General features: G+C 44.9%; 1 protein-coding gene across 1 annotated transcript; it reads left to right on the forward strand.

Moving 5' to 3' along the window:
* The first annotated feature begins 11,944 nt into the window (after positions 1-11,944).
* On the forward strand, positions 11,945-15,835 carry RTP3 (receptor transporter protein 3). Its single transcript, XM_004419969.3, has 2 exons — positions 11,945-12,197; positions 15,024-15,835. The coding sequence occupies exons 1-2, from the start codon at positions 12,043-12,045 to the stop codon at positions 15,736-15,738; spliced, it is 870 nt and encodes a 289-aa protein (XP_004420026.1). The 5' UTR covers positions 11,945-12,042; the 3' UTR covers positions 15,739-15,835.
* The last annotated feature ends 2,894 nt before the right edge of the window (positions 15,836-18,729 follow it).

Below are 18,729 nucleotides of genomic sequence, written 5' to 3' on the forward strand. Positions count from 1 at the left end.
CTAATTTAATAACACAGCACTGTTAACGGCATCTTGGGGCAAGGCCAGTGGAATGAGAAACGCAGGCTCAGGCTGGTGGTCTGCACCCCTGTGCTGGTGGCAGGAGCAGCCAGGCTGATTAGTTTCCCACTGCCAACTCCTAGCCTGGAGTGCTCACTTGGATCTTGGTTCTGGGGGCGCTGACCAGGGATCCCTCCTTGGGTGGCTCTCCCTGGCTATCGTATGTGGCAGTGAGATGTGTCTGATGTCCCTGGACTAGGTGAGCATCTCTATAGAGGGCTGGTCTCAGGGACAGGCCAGCCACAGCCTCAGGGGTAAGGGGGCAGGGCCCATAAGGAAACCAGGCTCAAAGGGAACCCAAAGTTACAAATCAGCTTTCTCTCACGTGAGTCCACTGTGTTCTCTGCTCCCTGTGCTAGCCGTGGCACCCTCTTCTCAGAGATGCTCATCACAGCATTTAGAAGGGTAGGGAGCATACACCGTCCCAAGCCCGAGATAGAAACCACTGCCTAGTGCCACAGCCAGGGCAGCTCACAGCCACAACGCAGCCACGGGCTCTCTCAGGACCCTGAGGAAAGGCCTGAGTTGGGCAGGGACCAGCCAGTGGCATGGAGTCTGGAGTCCCTGAAGAGACTCTGTAATCCTTCCCTCATCTTATGTCTGTGTGCTTTTAATTTGTTATAAAATACTTAAAATGTGTATGAATATAGAAAGATTGAACAATCAGACTCCACTTCCAGCTGAAGAAATGAAATATTGTCAGTGCAGACAATGCCTCCATGTGCCCTCTCCTTGGTCGCATCCACGCTCCTTTATGTTTATGTATTTTCTTATGTGTTAGTGCAAGTGAGTGATTCCCTAAGTGACACAGAGCATGGTGTTGTGGTTTTGTTCTTCATATAAGTGGTATCATACTGTATATATTCTCCAGCAACTTGAATTCTTTGCCCAACCCTATGATTGGGAGATATGTCCATGTTGATATATGTGGCTCTAATTCAGAGGTCAGCAAGCCTCTTTCTGTAAAGGGCCAGATAATACATATTTTAGGCTGTATGAACCAAGAGGCGAAATTGATGATATTATGTAAGCACTTATACAACAAGAGGGAAGACAAATTTCCATAAAGCTTTTATTGATGAAATTCAAAATATAATAATAACAATTGAATGCTATTTTTTTGTAACACAGGTCTAGTAACAAGAAGACTGGAATTCTTTTTGAGGGAATGACGTTGAAGTTAATGTTCCTTTCTATTGCAAATGTTCATCTTTATAAACCATTCTTAGTTTTTGGGCTGTACAAAAACAGATGATGGGCCAAATTTGGCTGCAGGTCATCATTTGCTGACTCCTATTCTGGTTCATTCATTTTCACTGCTGTGTAGAATTCCACTGGGTGACTCTAATAAAATTCATTTCTCTGTTCACAGAGGATGGAGCAGTTCCAGTTATTCTGGTATTAAAATGACATTTCTATAACTAGTCTAGTTCATATCTGTGTACTAAGTGTGTAAGTGTTTTTCTGGGTAGTATACATAGAAGTAGAATTGCTAAATAGCTGAATGGGCTATTCATGTGGGTCTTTAATGCCAAACTGCTTTCCAAGGTGGTTGTACTAATTTCTACCAATATCAGCAGTGTTTATGCAACCCTGTTGGGCCACATGCTTATAAACACTCAGTATTTCAAACATTCCAGGTTTTGCAAATCTGACTGGTGTGTAACGTTACCTCATTTTGACTTGAATTTTCATTTTTGGATTACTAGTGAGGTTGAACATCTTTTCAAATGTTCATTGACCTTTCCTACTTTCTCTTCTGTAAATTAACTATTCACACCTTTTGCCCATTTTTTATTAGGTCGTTTATATTTTTCTCCTTGATTTATAAAGTTCTTATATTGATTAACTCTTTTTTTGTTCAAACGTGTTGAAAATACCTTTTCCCATTTTGTGGCTTCTTTTTTCCATTTTTAAGAGTGTCTTATAAGAAAAAAAGTTTTGTCAAATGTATAGCCATTCTTTTCTGTCTTGTGAAAGTATGTACTTGAAAAAATTTTCAAATTTGGCTCCTCATGTTGAGGTTCTTAATCCACAAGAAATTAAGGTAGGGATCTAATTGAATTTATTGGATAGCCTATTGCCCTGGAAAAATTTATTGATAGCTCCACATTTTCCCAGTAATCTTCAGTGCCGTCTCGCTCATGTGTCGTATTTCTGGGTGTGGGTGGGTCCATGTCTGGGCTTTCTGTTCTATCTAATTAGGCAGTGTGTGCACAGTCCCTTGATTATGACAGTGTTTTGTTTTGTTTTTAATAAGTGTTGATATGTAATAGGGAGAATTCCTGCCCCAACTTGATCTTCTTTAAAATTGTCTTGGTTATTTTGGCCCTTTCTTCTATAAAAATTTTAGAAGCAAACTCATCAAGTTCCATGGAAAGTCCCGTCAGAGTTTTGATTGAAATTGCATTGAGCTTTTAGATTAATTTGGAAAACATTGACATTTTTCTATTGACTCCTCTGGCTGTGCACGTGAGGAGAACTCGTCTGAAAGTTCTTCTCTCAGAACTCGGGAGAAATTTGGGTCTTAAAATGTCTTTTATAAAGTTATATAACTTTTCCATAAAGTTCTTCCATATCTTTTGTTAAGTTTATTCTTAGGTCCCTTAATGTTTTGTTATTGTTATTGCTGTTGTAAATGTCACTTTGAAAATTTTTTGTTGCCTGATCGTTTGTGGTTGGTGTATTGAAATGCACATAATTTTGGTCTATGCATCCTATATCCAGAAAACATGTTGAACTCTTAATAATTCTCATTGTTTATCTGTAGATTCTCTTGGGGTATTTTTTCCTATGTAAACAATCATATTGTCTGTGAATAAGGGCAGTTTTTCTTTCTCCTTTCCAATCCTATAACCATTTCTTTTAATAACTTATTTGGCTGCCTAGCACCTCTATTACAACACTGAATAAAGGCTCATGTGTTAAATGACAGCAGGTACTCTTGTCTCATTTCTGATTTTTAAGGGTAAGCTTCTACTGTTTCACCTTGTGGAGTGATTTTGCTGCAGAATTTTATTACTCTATCAGGCAAAGTAATTCCCTTGTATTCCTAGTTTGCTAAGATTTTTTTTCTTTTTGTCTTACATGGATGTTAGATTTTACTGAACACTGTTTTTTATTTGTGTTTTTTTCATCTATTTTGAAGATTATATGTTAATATGGTGAATTATAATAATATATTTTATGTTAAAACATTCTTGCATTCCTAGCATAAATTCAACTTGGTCAAGATAAATTTTAAGGGCCAGCCCCGGTGGCCTAGTGGTTAAGTTCAGTGCACTCCACATTGGTGGCCTGTTCACCATAGTTGGGTTCAGTTCCCCAACTAGGACCTACACCACTTGTCTGTCAGTGGCCATGCTGTGGTGGTGAGCCACATACAAAATAGAGGAAGATTGGCAACACATGTTAGCTCAGGGCAAATCTTCCTCAGCAAAAAAAAGACATTTTAAAATACATTGCTAGATTAACTTTGTTGGGTTTTTTTTTTTGCTGTTGTGTATGTGGGTTTGGGTTTTTTTTATAAGTTGAGTTCTTAGGTGACATTGGCCTATAATTTGTCTTCTTGGTTATTTCATGAATCAAGGTCATACCATACTAATAAAATGAGTTATCAAGTGTGACTTCCTTTTCTATGACATGTAAAAAAAAAAACTGTGTACAACTGGAGTTATCTTTTCTTTGAATGCTTTGTAGAACTCACCTAGAACACAAACCAAATCACAGATCGTAGACCCAGTTTCTGAGGTTTTCTTTAATAATTATAGGAATATTCAGATGTTAAGTCTATTTTAATGTTCTATAATTCGAGGAAGCTACCCATTTCCTCTAGGTTTTATTTTATTTATTTTAGGTAGTAGGTATTTATTTTATTTAAGTTTATTATTATAAAGATCTCCAAAGTAGAAAGATGAGACATATTTGTCACACATGTAACTGAAAAAGAACCAATATGGAAAATATATTTTAAAAATTCCGACAAACAAATAAGGAAAAGATAAACAGCTCAGTTTTTAAAATGAGGAAAAGACTTGACCAAGTACTTCACAAAAGGAACTATCCAAATGGTCAATCAACATTATGAAAAGATACTCACCCTTAACAATAATCAAGGAAACATAAATTTAAATCATAGTGGGATATCTCTACATGCCCTTTAGAAAGGCTAAATTTTAAAAGAATGACACCACCAAGTGCTGGTGAAGAGTGGAGCAATTGAAACACTCATAAATTTTCAAAAACTGGCACATCTACTGAAGGTGAACATACGCATACCCTAAGACCAAGCATTTCCACTCTTAGTTATGTACCCAACAAAAAGACATATAAAGGTGCACAAAAAGGCATGTCTAAGCATATGCACAGCCCCATTATTCATAGTAAGCAAACACTGGAAACAACCCCCGTGGGCAGCAACAGTAGTGTGGATAGACATATTGCAGGTTTTGGGGGGTTTTTTTGTGTGTGTGAGGAAGATCGGCCCTGAGTTAACATCTGCCAATCCTCCTCTTTTTTGCTGAGGAAGACTGGCCCTGGGCTAACATCTGTGCCCATCTTCCTCCACTTTATATGGGACGCTGCCACAGCATGGCTTGACAAGCGGTGCGTCGGTGCACGCCCGGGATCTGAACCAGCGAACCCCCGGCCGCCGCAGCGGAGCGCGTGCACTTAACCGCTTGCGCCACTGGGCCAGCCCCACATTGCAGTTTTCATTCAATGGAATATACCAGATTGGGAATCAATAACTTACTGCAGCGTGGAACAACATGGATGAATCTCACGTACATACTATTGAGTAAAAGAAATGTTAAAAGACAAACAGGCATACTAAAATTTTCAAGAGTTTATCTGAGCATACATTGATTTGAATCAGGCAACACCAAACTGAAAGTGGTAGGTGTGCTCCCCCAGCAGGAGCGAAGGGAGAGATTTTTACGGGGAAGACGCAGAAGCTGAGCAAGGAAATTACTTGTTTGGCTACAGCTTAAGCAGTTGCCTAATGTGGCAAAGCCTAGTTGGTTGCTTGTGATTGGTTGTTCCTAAGTTTTGTTTTCCTGGATTCCAGGGCTTTGACTCTGGCTTAGGTTTCAGTTTGCTTATCTGGCTACCAAGGCATTGGAGCCACCTCAGTCCAACAGACTCTTTGTTTAATTACTTTAACAGAAGCAGGGGGCTGTGTTAGACATTTTAATAATAATGTTTACTTTAAAATAATAGTCACTTATGTGTTCACCTTTTTTTTTGCACCATTAACGACACAATTATGAAAAAAATAAACTCGAAACACAAATAAAGATGCTCCAAGAGAAGGCAAAGGGACTGAGCAATCAGGGCCACTGTGCACTCAGGGTTCTCCATTCTCATGGCAAGAGCAGGTGGGAGCTCTGTGGAGTCAGTACCTCCAGGCCTCAGAGCACCACTGTGCGCGGCTCTAGCCTGTACATCTCGTCGGGATGTTAGTAGGTGCCACTGCGTTCCCTCAACTGCTGTGGGAAGGGATTTGTGTGGCCAGTCACTTGCCCTCACATTTGTTCTGGGCTGTTCACTACATAAGCCCAACCCCGGGCTGTGAATTTTAACACAGAGAGATGGTGAATCTCAGCCAGTGAACAGATAATCAGTAATGGAAACTTTCATAACATAGAGGGCAAGTCATTTTATTGGGTTCAAGTAAAAAATTCTCAGTTGAATGAAAATAAAACCAGTGGTTCAAATGGAATTTTAAAAAATCCCAAGGATGGAAAATTCTGTCCTTAGGAATTACTGATTAGGATTTTCTCAGTCTCAAGGAGGAACTAAATTGATTTATAAAGGATTTTTTTTACTCTTGCATTCATCACAGGGACAGTGCAAAATGAAAGAAAAATAATGGAAGGCATTTTTATTAAACTTGACTTAAAGAATAATTCCCTTGGGGAAAAAAGTCATAGAGGCCAAGGTGGCCAGGTTTGAAAGAGAAAAGAAGCCTACCTTGACCCAAATGCTCTGAAGGATGGAATTGTTTACCAATGACCGGATCAGGGATGGTGACACGTCCCAGCAAGACCCAACAGAAAGAGGCAGGTTATCAGAGAGGAAACGGAAATGATCCCCCAGAGCATGCACAGATCCAGAAACTGTGGACAGTTGCCCTCTAGAAGCTGTGATAAGAGCACTTGCAGGACCATCCTCACCCCTCCCTCCTGCCACCCTGACTCTGGATTGGGATAGTTCTACAGAGTGTAGCAGAATTTAGACAGACGTCAGTCACCATTCATTCAGCACCCAGGCACCGTTGAGGTGAACAGACATTCCTTGCTCTCCCGTTCAGACTGGTGGTTCCCTAGAAACTAAGCCTATGTCAGGACGTGATTTAAAAACAAACAAAAAAGGATAAACATAGACTATGAGAGCAAAAGAGTGTGGGAGGGCAGGTACTATCTGGGTAAATTAAGGAAGGCCTCCCTACTAAGGTGACATTCAAGGGGGACGGGGGGAAGTAACTGAGTGGGCCATGCTCCAGTTCATCTTGTTCAACGAAGGGTGACGAGGCCAGCATGGCAGGGGCACGGCATTTGGATTTGTGTGTGTGTGTGTGTGAGGAAGATCAGCCCTGAGCTAACATCAGTGCCAATCCTCCTCTTTTTGCTGAGGAACCCCGGCTCTGAGCTAACATCTATTGCCAATCCTCCTCCTTTTTTTTTCCCCCAAAGCCCCAGTAGATAGTTGTATGTCTGTTATGAGAGGTTCGGGGATTCGATCGGAGACATAAAAGAAACTTTCCACTCCAAACAAAGGGACTGACGGTATATTTTATTATATAGAGGATAGTAAAGACGATAGTCTGCAAACAGATCCGAATAGGTCAAATAATAAGAGGGAAAAAACACCAGCTCGACTGGAAAGGGAAAACATCCACATCGGCTGAGATAGCAGCAGATCCGAATAGGTTATATAATAAGAGGGAAAAACAACAGATCGATCGGAAAGGGAAACACCAGATCGACTGAAGGGAAATGACACAAATCAACCGGAAAGAGAAACACCAGGTTGACCGAAAAGAGAACACATCAGATCAATTACTTCACAGTAAATCATTTACTCACAACATCCATGCCCCACTGCTGGGAGAGTCCTGTCAATCGACACGTCTGGGCAAGGATCACACATCCTGGGCAAGGCGTCCCTTCCACAGGTGGAACTCTCACCGGGTCTCAGTTTCCAGCAGTTTATATAAGCAGTTACAGAGTTTACAGAGCAAGCATCCAGTGTTCCCATGCACAAATGGTTATCAGTGGCGTATGTGCATTGAGCCCCTTGGCTAACGTCCCAGCCCAGTAATTGTGTACGTGCATTGTTCTCTTTGGTTATCGTCTTAGCCCGGCACAGATGGCCAGTCCATCCCGTGCTACGACACTCCAAGAGCCTTGAAATGTTACAACTTGCAACTCTCTCCGTGGGAGAAGGGCCAGTTTCCACCACGCAGAAAGCAGCTTTTATATTTCTTTTTGTGCTGGTGGCTGTAGGTCAATGGAGCGGCCAAACATGGCTGTATTCATGTCAAGACAATGTCATAGTTGCACATCCTTCTAGTTGCTGCATGTGGGACGTGGCCTCAGCATGGCCAGAGAAGCAATGCGTCGGTGCACGCCCGGGATCAGAACCAGGCCAGGCCACCAGCAGCGGAGCACGAGCACTTAACCGCTAAGCCACCGGCCAGCTCCCGGCATTTGGATTTTAAATAGGGCTCTTTGGCAACTCTGTAAACGATGATTTCTGAGAGAGAACACTGGGGGTAGAATATGAGTTAAGGAGCTATTAAAATTGTCCAGCCAGGGCCGGCCCCGTGGCTTAGCGGTTAAGTGCTCGTGCTCCACTACTGGCCACCCGGGTTCAGATCCCCGGCACGCACCGCCGCACCGCTTCTCCAGCCATGCTGAGGCTGCATCCCACATACAGCAACTAGAAGGATGTGCAACTGTGACATACAACTATCTACTGGGGCTTTGGGGGAAAAGAAAAGGGGGAGGATTGGCAATAGATGTTAGCTCAGAGCCTGTCTTCCTCAGCAAAAAAAAAAAAAGAGGAGGATTAGCACAGATGTTAGCTCAGGGCTGATTTTCCTCACAAACAAACAAAAAAAATTGTCCCGCCAACAAATAATGAGGGTCTCCTCTCATCATTCCAACAAATAATGAAGAAGTGGTGGTAGATAGGGAAAGGAAGGAATGCACTATACACTGAAGCTGCTTCCTCGTCCTTATACCTGCTGGCAAAGCAGGCAGGTGGCCCCAACCCTCACGACAGCTGGGAAAGGCCAGCACGGTTTAAAGCCCTCTGTATTAGTTTCTTAGGGCTGCCTTACAAATTACCACAGGCTGGGTGGCTTAAAACAATGAAAATTTATTCTTTACAGTTCTGGGGGCTAGAAGTCGGAAATCAAGTTGGAAAGCACGGAGCTGAAGATGGAGTGGAGCTACTTTCCTGGAATAAATCCACTATTCCCCAAATTCCAGGGAAATTGATACACTGGAATAAAAAGAAATTGCAGTCAGAAATGGCTAGATTTACAATTTCCAGTGGATTCTATCAGCTATAGCCAAAGTGCAGGGGGTACACTGAGGCCTTTGGCTGTTCCTAACCACCAGTTTAGAAGGCCAGCTGGCTAAAGAGTGACACTGTGGACTTTGATCTCTGGGACGTGGATGTAAGACGGGGGCTGACAGAGAGCCTGGAGATCCGGCAGGGTCTAATGCTACTAGCCTATTGTGCTAGTAGTTAGCAACCTTCTGGATGAAAAGCAGATAGGGTGAGAGCAAGGCTCAGAAGTGATTTAATGTCACCAAGCCAGCTCTCCCCACAGAAAGAGCTGAGGGAGGGCAAACCACTGGGTGGACAAAGGGAAATACAGTCCCTTCTCATTATTCACAGTGGTTATGTTCTACGATGTTGCCACAAACACTGAATTAGCAAATACTGAACCATTGCTTCCAGGGCAAATGCAGAGTTAGGTTACGGGAAGCCCCTGGTAACAACATTGGAGTCAACTGATCAATACATAACCTTATGTTGTTTCCGTTTAAAGACACTTTATTTTGCATATGCTGTTGATTTATTAACATTGAACTCACAGCCAACAGCACTATAACTCAGGCCTGAACGGAGATTATCTAACATAGACATTTTCTCCGTAAGGCATATCACAGCCTTCTTGTGCTTAGGAATATTAGACAGCACTTCAGCACAATGCTTCAGGGCCACTTTAAACAACAGAATCACCAACAAAAAGCACAAAAATTCATGGGGCTGGCCTGGTGGCGCAAGCGGTTATGTGCACGTGCTCTGCTGCGGCGGCCTGGGGTTTGCCGGTTCAGATCCCGGGCACGCACCAATGCATCGCTTGTCGAGCCATGCTGTGGTGGCATCCCATATAAAGTAGAGGAAGATGGGCATGGATGTTAGCTCAGGGCCAGTCTTCGTCAGCAAAAAGAGGAGGATTGGCAGATGTTAGCTCACGGCCGATCTTCCTCACATAAAAAAAAAAAAAAAGCACAAAAATTCAAAATAGCACAAGGCTGAGGAGGGCAGACTGCCACAGTTGGGACTGCTGAGGAAGGAGCTGACCTCTGGTGCCCCAGCAGCGAGGGCAGGAAGGAGGTGGATTGGTGAGGCTGCCAAATGCTGCAGCAGCAAACTCCTCTCTCCGCGCGACTTCTTTCCTTTTCCACCTTCCTCCTCTTCCCACCTCCCACCCCTCTTGTCTCCTCACCTACCTCCTAGAGCCCTCTGTGGCTCCCTGTGGCCTGCTGCCCAGACTGCCGGTGTCTGACCCAGCTGATGGATGCGGCCAGGCAGCCCAGACTGACTCCCCTAAGAACAGACTCTGTAAGCCTTGCTCGTTCTGCCACGACACTGCGGGAGGGAGGGACACCTTGCCTATGGGTCTGTTCCCGACTGTGTGATTGCTCACCAGGATCTCCCAGGGCTACCTTCCCTTCAGCCTCCCATTGTGGTCTCTACCATAACCTGCATTAGACTCACTTGGGAGGCTTTTTAGAAATGTAGATGCCAGGAACAGGTCAGTGAGAGCTTCTAGGGCTGGGACTAGTAGCATCCCAGTGAGAAGTGAGGAGGCTGGCCTGACAAATCTGAATATTCGATGATCCTCAGCCCTGCCGAGCTTGTGTGCATTTTCCTAGGCCGTGGCATCCCCCGCCTCCACCCCAGAAACCCAGAATTCTCTGGATAATCAGGTAAATGATGTCACTTATAATAGGGGGAATGACATTTACCCTATTTTAATTTAAATGTGACAAACTTTCTCACATTCTTAAATGCTTGTCTTCAAAAATGTATGTCATTTAAGAATGCAGAGTTTTTCAATTAGAATATTCTTACTAGAGCCAGAGGCTAAAGGGCATCTTTACATGACACAGAATCACTCAGCTATCTGGGTGTCTTTCAAGGTCTCCTTGCACAATTACTTTCCAGGACGGTTTTAATGAAACAGAGCTAGATATGACGATTTCACACAAGATTTCAGACCGGAAAGTAAGACAAATTCTTTGTTTCCATATTCTCGCAGGGTCATCACTCGATCTGAACTACTCTGTGATGCAGAAGAGCGTTTGCGTTTGCTCCACTGTGGGGAGAGGGAGGAGGCCCTCCCCTCGCTGAGGCTGCTCTCTGCAGCAGCAGTTAGGAAGCTGGCGTAAGCATGGGAGTGGACTAGGGAGCCTGCGCTGTGTGGGCCCTAGAACTTGAAGGGGACAGGAGCCATGTGAGGGAGGGAAGGCAGGAGCCGTGGATGGGGTCGACATGAGTACAAGGCACAGGGCTGGGAGGGCAGGAGTGTTCAGAGGATGGTACGGAGCAAGGGGCTGGAGTTTAGGCTGTGGGGTGGATATGGGCTTGGAGGAGGATGAGCCTGGCAGGGCTGAGGCTGGTGGAAAGGCAGGGCTTGCCTGTGAGGCGTCCAGATACCAGGCTAAGCAGCACTGTGTAGACGAGGGTTTCTACCTCTGGAAAGACTCTCCAGCTGCAGTGTAGAGAGTAGCTAGCACAGCTCCAGAGGAGGCAGGGAGGCCAGGACAGAGGCTGTTATATGGCCTCGAGCTGAGACAGGGGCTGCCAGGCTGGAGGACTCGCTGAGGGTGGGGCTTTCCTCTTGGGGTCAGTCAGTGACACAGTGCCAGGATGTCCGTGGGTGGGGCCATATGATGTAGACCCCCAGAATCTTGTCCACCCTCCCTGCCTGCTTCAGCACCCACGCCGTAGTCTGCCCCTGCTTCTCTCTCCTTGCTCCTTCTCAAGCCTCTCCTCAAGGAAGTGGGGGACAGTGGTATGGCCACTGGCCTGTCACCCATGTATGGAACTTGTAGCCTCATCTCTTGAGCACAGGGACTGCATCAGCTTTGGTTTCTAATGGGTGGAAGACTAGGCCTGGGAGTCGCCTTGGACAAGTTAGTGTCTGCAAAATACTGTCCTAGAGTATTTCCAGACTGGTCATTAGTGAGGAAGTCAAGAACACAGAGGAGGGACGCAGGAATCCAAGTGTGGTCTCACAGTGGCCGTGTCCTTCTTTGCGTCTCTCCTCCCCGGTCATGAGCACAGCAGCCGAATGGATAAGGATTTTCAAATGTTAGAAAGGATCGGAAAAGAAGGCGTTCCTGGTTAAAGGCAGGTAAACAGCAGAGCCCGACTGAGATCCACTCCTCCTGACATGGAGTCCTGGGCTCTCCTTTGGTAATATTTTGATGGATGAAACCATGCCTTCCGTGTTTTTCGAAATTCTCTGTGGAGCCTAGTTCTCTGAACTTGGAGCTAGATTCAACTGACCTTCGTCCTTGGGACAAAGACCTGGTACACAGGCCCGGTCCAGGTAAACAAAGGGAGAGCAGGTCTGAGCCCTTGCTCTCTGAAGTGGCAAACCTCATGTCCTGCTACAGATCTGTCACAGCCCGGGAGACCTGACCCACCCGGCTCACCACGGCAGCAGCAATGGGTCAGAACGTGGAGGTGTGGAAGCAGATGTTTCAGGAATTAATTCAGGAGGTGAAACCATGGCACAAGTGGACCCTGACACCAGACGGAAGCCTTCTTCCTGGCATCCTGAAACCGGGGTGGACACAATATCAGCAGTGGAACTTTGCCAGGTGAGTGGGGAATGCAACGATACATATTCCAGAAAATGCTTGCTTATTTCTTACTGTATGTACTCGTTACCTTTCTTGTTCCGTTCCATGCTTGTAAGTTGAAGATTACAGGAAGTAAGGTACCTATCATCCAAGAAGTTTTAGCCTCATTAAAGATTTTTTTCCTTCTTACAATGAACCCCAGAATAGTAGCGGGACTGGACACTGCTGTGGGCTAATGCCTAGATTCAGAGAAATCAGGCTACGAGGAGTGAAGGTGAGGAGCAGTGAGATAAAGAGAAGGGGAGGAATGGTGACTATTTTGCTCAATGGCGGGAGAGCCAGCTGAGCAAAGCTTGCTGCATATGCTCCCTGCCTTGGGAGACCTGGGGTCCACCATGGAGCCCATGAGGGAGAGGCCCTGGGTGCTGAGGAGACCCCCTCAGGGAGGGGGCAGAGAACAGGGGGAGCTGAGCAACACACAGCAATCTTACCCCTCTCTACTCTGAGCTAACGGAGTCTTTTTAAGATGGGACCCTTAGAAGCCACTAAAAGTCTCACTCTCTCTTTTCTAGGTAGGAGAGCAGAGCCCCAAGGATGGGGGGTTGTCCACCCTCACGGATGGTGCGGGCCAGGGACTCTATCTTGGGACTGAGGCAGGGGCTCATTGCCTGCCCGCTGCCCCCTCTTTGGGGGAGGGTCTGAGCAGCGGAAGCAGAGCTCTCCTCTCCTTGAGACCCGTGGTTTTCCTGGGCCAGGAGCTGGCACCAGGAGCATCCTGACAAAGTCTGAACTCATTTTTTTATAAGAACTTTGAACTCTGAGCTGGTACACGAGCAAAGCAGCATGACCCAGGGGGAGGGCAGGGGACTGCAGCTCAGGAGAACAGGGCCTGGGCCCTTTGCACCGCCCGTGCTCTCAATGACTCCCGCAAGGTCATCCCATCACAGTGGTCAGAGCTTCTTGGCGTCTTCCCTTCATTTCATCCTCATGTTCGCTCTGTGAGGTGAGGCTAGAATCAATACAGGAGGGAACACTGACTGACTCATTCTTCCCAGCCCCCTTGATTCACCATCCCAGACTTCCGGGGCTCCTGTGCATCAAGCCAAGGCTAGGCTTGGTTACTGTAACAAATAAACCGTGAAATATCAGTGATTTAACCTAACGCGTGGCTCCCACAGTCACCAAGGCAGAGAAGGAGAGAGCTAGAAGATCTTCCAAGGGCTTCTGTGCCAGATCCGGAAGTAGCATATATCACTTCTGCCCACGTCCCATTAGCCACTGGTCACATCACCCGAAACTAACTGCAAAGGGGCAGGGAAATGGGAGGGAGTGCATGGATAATTTGGTGAGCACTAAATGTCCCAGCCATACTGCAGCCTTCTGCTCTCCCGTAATTCCTATCCTAGGTGCAGCCATGTGCTTCCCTTCTCTCCATCTGTCCTGACATGTCCTAACATCCAACTATTGTAGCTTAGAAAACTGCCCTCCTCCCTGCTGAGATGAGATGTCATTCTCTTGTACCCTGTCTGAGGCCAGGAGCATGAGGAATATGAAGTTTTTTGGGCTACCTTGCATAATGAATTGGGTTAGAGGGAGGCAAAAGAAGAGAGAGCTGGACACTGTGATCTCCCTGTAATACTGACAGATCAGGGGCCCTGGGCAACTGAGGGCAAAGCAATGCTTTTCCCTAGGACACTGGACTGTTTAGGGTCCCTCCCTAATCCTTGGGTCCATGGCTTACTGTTTTAGTCCAGTCAGCCTGTTATAAAAAAAAAAAAAAAAATACCACAGGGGGCTGGCCCGTGACGTAGTGGCTAAGTTTGCATACTCCGTGTCAGCGGCCCAGGGTTCACCGGTTCAGATCCTGGGCATGGACCTATGCACCGCTCATCAAGCCATGCTGTTGCGGCATCCCATATACAGAATAGAGGAAGATGGGCACAGATGTTAGCTCAGGACTAATCTTCCTCAGCAAAAAGAGGAAGATTGGCAACGGACGTTAGCTCAGGGCCGATCTTGCTTACCAAAAAAAAAAAAAAAATACCACAGCCGGGCAGCTTATAAACAACAGAAATACATTGCTCACAGTTCTGGAGGCTGGAAGTCCAAGATCAGAGTGCCAGCTGGTCAGATGAGGGCCCTCTTCTGTGTCACAGACTTCCCATTGTACCCTCATATGGCAGAAGGAGCTGGGGAACTCTGTGGATCTCTTTTATAAGGGCACTAATCCCATTCACAAGGGCTCCACTCTCATGACCTAAGCACCTCCCAAAGACCCCACATTCTAACACCATCACCTTGGGCATTAGGATTCCAACATTTGAATTTGTGAGGGGACACAAACATTCAGACTGTAGCATGTACCAACACCCACTTGTATCCACTTATGGATTTCAGTTCAGGGTTCTCGGGGCTGATTTAATGGCTGCTGTTGCACTTGGAGTCTTTGATCCACTTAAATCCGCACTTGAAGAAGCCTTGATTTGGGGCCAGGAGACTGGAGTTCTAGTCCTGCCTCTTACACCCACCAGGTCTCTGGGCATGACAAGTTTCCAGTGTGTGCCTCATCTCTAAAACGATCACGTTGGACTTAGAAGTCACCCAAGATCCCTTCCAGCTCTCATGACTTGTGCTTTGCTATTGTCATGATAGACACCTGTGGGTCACACAGCGTGCTGGTGGCACAATAGAAATAGGAATGAAGGGCTGGGTAATTCCTTCCCCCACTAATCCATGACCCCAGTCAAGTCGCTCTCTGTGTTGTCAGTAGCTCCTTCTTTCCTCTGGCACGGCCCAGTCGGCCATATCGAACCAAGCTGAGAATCTTGTCTTCTGTGTCCACAGATTCCAGTGCTCCTTGTGCTCCCGCAGTTGGGCCTCCTCCCAAGTTCAGATCCTCTTCCACATGCACTGGAGTGAGGGTGGATGCAGGGGCCGGGTGAAGATGAGGGTCTTTGCCCAGAGATGTCAAAAGTGCTCTCAGCCTCCATTTGAGGTTCCCGAGTTCACGAACGAGAACATCTCAAGGATCCTGAGCAACCTGGTGTTCCAAATTCTGAAGAAGTGCTATAGAGAAGAATTTAAGTTGACTGAGGAGATTCCGGAAACCTCTTGTGAAGGGCCACACGACAGTGACAACTGCGAGGCATGTCTGCTAGGCTTCTGTGCTCAGAGTGGGAAAGGCCTGGCCGTGCAGTCACCAGTGTTTCTAGCACTTCCCACAATAAGCTCACCTACCCTCAGCATCACCATGCACCAGCCTTTTCCCACAAGGAATGGCACCACTGCAGGTGCAGTGAAGAAAGGAAAGGTCTTACTCAGCCCCTGGTTTTCTGGGCCCACACGGTCTGCTAGCTTCCCCACCTACTGGAGCCCAGGAGAAAACCCCAACTACCAGGAGGAGAGGGAAGTCCAGGACCCCCTCTCAAGTGATAGGTTCTACTCCTACACAAACCAGACCCCACTGCGCAGGACCTTAGGTCTGTGCTGCTGTTGTCTCATTCTAATCATTATCATCATTATTGCTGTAACAGTCAGTATCCGAGTCTCAAAAACATGATGTTAAATTAAAAAAATCAGACATACAAAGTCACATATTGTATGATCCCATTGATATGAAATATTCAGAATAGGTAAATCCAGAGAAAGGAAGTAGATTGATGGCTACCCAGGGGCTGGAGGGAGAGGGGAAATGGGGAGCCACTATTTAATCAGTATGGGTTTTTTGCGGGGGTGATGAAAATGTTTTGGAACAAGGTAGAGGTGGTGCTTGCACAATACTGTGAATGCACTAAATGCCATTGAATTGTTCACTTTAAAATGGTTAATTTAATGTGAATTTCGCCTCAATTAAAACAAAAAAAGAACGCCGTAATTTTGTTCATTCTCTAGAAAACTGGAACTCAAGCGTTTATGGCTTACAGAACAATCTGGAAATCTTATGAAACCTGTGGGCCCTCTCACCAGAAAATTTTGCACAGACCCCCTGAGGTCAGTCTGTGGACGCATTTGCAGTCGAAAGCATTAGGCTGAAAACCCAGGTTCTAAAGCAGTGGTCTCCACAGCAGCTGAGGGATGAGGCAGGACAGTCTGCTGAGGTGAGGGAGATATCCTTAGAACTCTGTTTAATTTCTCTTCATACTTTACTATTTCTTGTTGCATGTTTTATAATGTATGCTAATATATTAGTGGAATGGTATAGTGATATAATCTATAAATAAATAAATATACACCCATTTGGAGTGTGTGCTCGATTTTTCATTGACAGGGTTGCACCTTCACAAACACTGGGGGGACCCCTGTTCTGAAGGGCCAAGTGTGGAAGTCTGTATGCAGATTCTCATCAAGATTCTGAAACCAAGTAGCTTTTACCAAGTTTTCTGTTCTCATTAATGAGAATCATTTTAAGACTCATTTTCACATCTTTTTTGGTCAAAAAATATGAATCCTTCAGTTTACGTGGCTAAAATGAAAGCAACAGTCGTTTAAGGCAGATATGCCTTTTCTCTCACCCTCCCTACCCTCCTCCATCCATCTGCCCCTCCTGTCTACTACGCAGGTTGTTCCCAAGGGCACGTTGTTGGCCAGGTTGAGCTCCAGCCTGCACCCTTGCGGCTCCCTCTGGGGCAAACTCGAGAACTTTTTCATTTTGCAGAACTGAAACTCTATGCCCATTGAACAACTCTCCTTTTCTCCCTCTCTCTAGGCTCTGCTAACCACCAGTCTTCTTTCTGCTTCTATAAATTTGACTACTTTAGATACCTCAAACATGTGGTATTATACAGCATTTGTCTTCTTGTAACTGGCTGATTTCACTTAGCACAATGTTCTCAAGGTTCATCCATGTTGTAGCATGTGACAGGATTTCCTTCCTTTTTAAGGCTGGATAACATTCCATAGTATGTAAATATCACATTTTGTTTATCCATTCATCCATCTATAGACCCTTGGATTTCTTCCACCTCTTGGCTATTGTGAGTAGTGCTGCTGTGAACATGGGTGTACAAATATCTCTTTGAAACCCTGCTTTCAACTCTTTTGGATATATACTCAGAAGTGGAATTGCTGAATCATATGATATCTCTAATTTTAGTGTTTTGAAGAACCACAATAATGTTCTGCATAACAAACAAACTGTTTTACAATCCCATCAACGGTGCACAAGAATTCCAATTTCTCCACATTCTAGCCAACACTTATTTTCTGTTATTTTTTTTAATAAGAGCCATGCATATGGATGTGAGGTGATATCTCATTGTCTCTTTGATTTGCATTTCTAGAAAATGCAATTTTTTATGATGCAAGTTTACACTTTCAAGGCAATATCAGAAATCATATTTATACATCTCAGTACAGAGATAAGTATTGGGAACACAACAGAAATGCGTGGGTAGATTCTTCACAGACTTGCTATTCACTTTCAAACATTCAAGCACAGTCTATATATCTGTATTAGGCAAACTCCAGGAACCTAAAATGTAATAGTGGGACAAGCCAGGTACAAGCACATGCCTAAGAAACAAGCATGTAAGGGAAACAAGTGTGCCCCAGCAGCCACAAAAAGCTGGAAGCTGCGTGATCAGTGAGGTAGGGAAGATGTGCTGGGTCGTTAATAGAAAAAGAGGTTCTTGGTGGGAGGCAAATCATAAAATATTAAAGATAGATCAGCCTTAGAAAGTGTCTTCTCCAACTCTGTTTTTTACAGGTGGGGAAAATGAGGCTCATTCAAAGATGAAAGGATTTTCCCAAGATTACACAGTGATTAGTAAAAGAGCTGCCTTGCAATCCCAGCTCCCTGAGTCCCAATGTTGACCAGCTTTCAAAAGAGGGTAGAATGTGCATGTGTGTGTGTGTGCATATTTGCACAATAAAGAGATGGCACATACAGGATATGCAAAACATTTGCCGACATCTCTCCCAGAAAAAGACTCTACTGTATTCAAAGACAGGCAGGGATGGATGGAATGATTTAGAGCATGTCAATAAGGAAAACAAACTAGAAAATGGTAGAAAAGTTAATTAGGACATTGAGGGAAGTGGAAGTTAAACTATTTGTGAGCTCACTGAAGACTAAAGTCAAGAATTTTAATATCAAGAAAGAAACGGAAAGCTCTTCAAAATTCTAAGAATGCCTATTACATGATAAAAACTTACTTTGATGACAAATATTGCTACTGACAAGTAGGGTGGGAGAAGCTGGGAAAGGAGAAACTAGGAAAAGTGTTGTCCCTGTGAATCAGGAACGGACCAGAGTTAGGACAGGAAAAGCTAGAATCAAGGAAGTATTTTAAAGAAATGAGAAAGATCTGTGGATTTTTTTAACAGGTGATTTTTTTAAAGAAAATTATATAGAATTGTAACAGCTAGATCTTAAGTTAGCAGGAGGTAAGCCCTCTTAGGAAAAGGAAGAAATATTGTTACTATGACCCTGACTCACTAGTCTCTTTGAATGCCCTCTAGTCTGCATGTAGCCTAGATGATTAAGCACCTCTCACTTTTGCAAAATACATGATCTGCTAGTTCTATGACTCTTGCTTACGTATATCTTCCA

This window comes from Ceratotherium simum, chromosome 5, assembly GCF_057802395.1.
Source record: "Ceratotherium simum simum isolate JZ-2026a chromosome 5, ASM5780239v1, whole genome shotgun sequence".
NCBI lineage: Eukaryota > Metazoa > Chordata > Mammalia > Perissodactyla > Rhinocerotidae > Ceratotherium > Ceratotherium simum.

What these genes read in the sequence shown, in the direction of transcription:
- RTP3 (XM_004419969.3), top strand. Translation starts at nt 12,043, where the DNA reads ATGGGTCAGAACGTGGAGGTGTGGAAGCAGATGTTTCAGGAATTAATT. An exon ending in CAGCAGTGGAACTTTGCCAG is followed by an intron (nt 12,198 to 15,023) that starts GTGAGTGGGGAA and finishes CTGTGTCCACAG; the next exon opens with ATTCCAGTGCTCCTTGTGCT.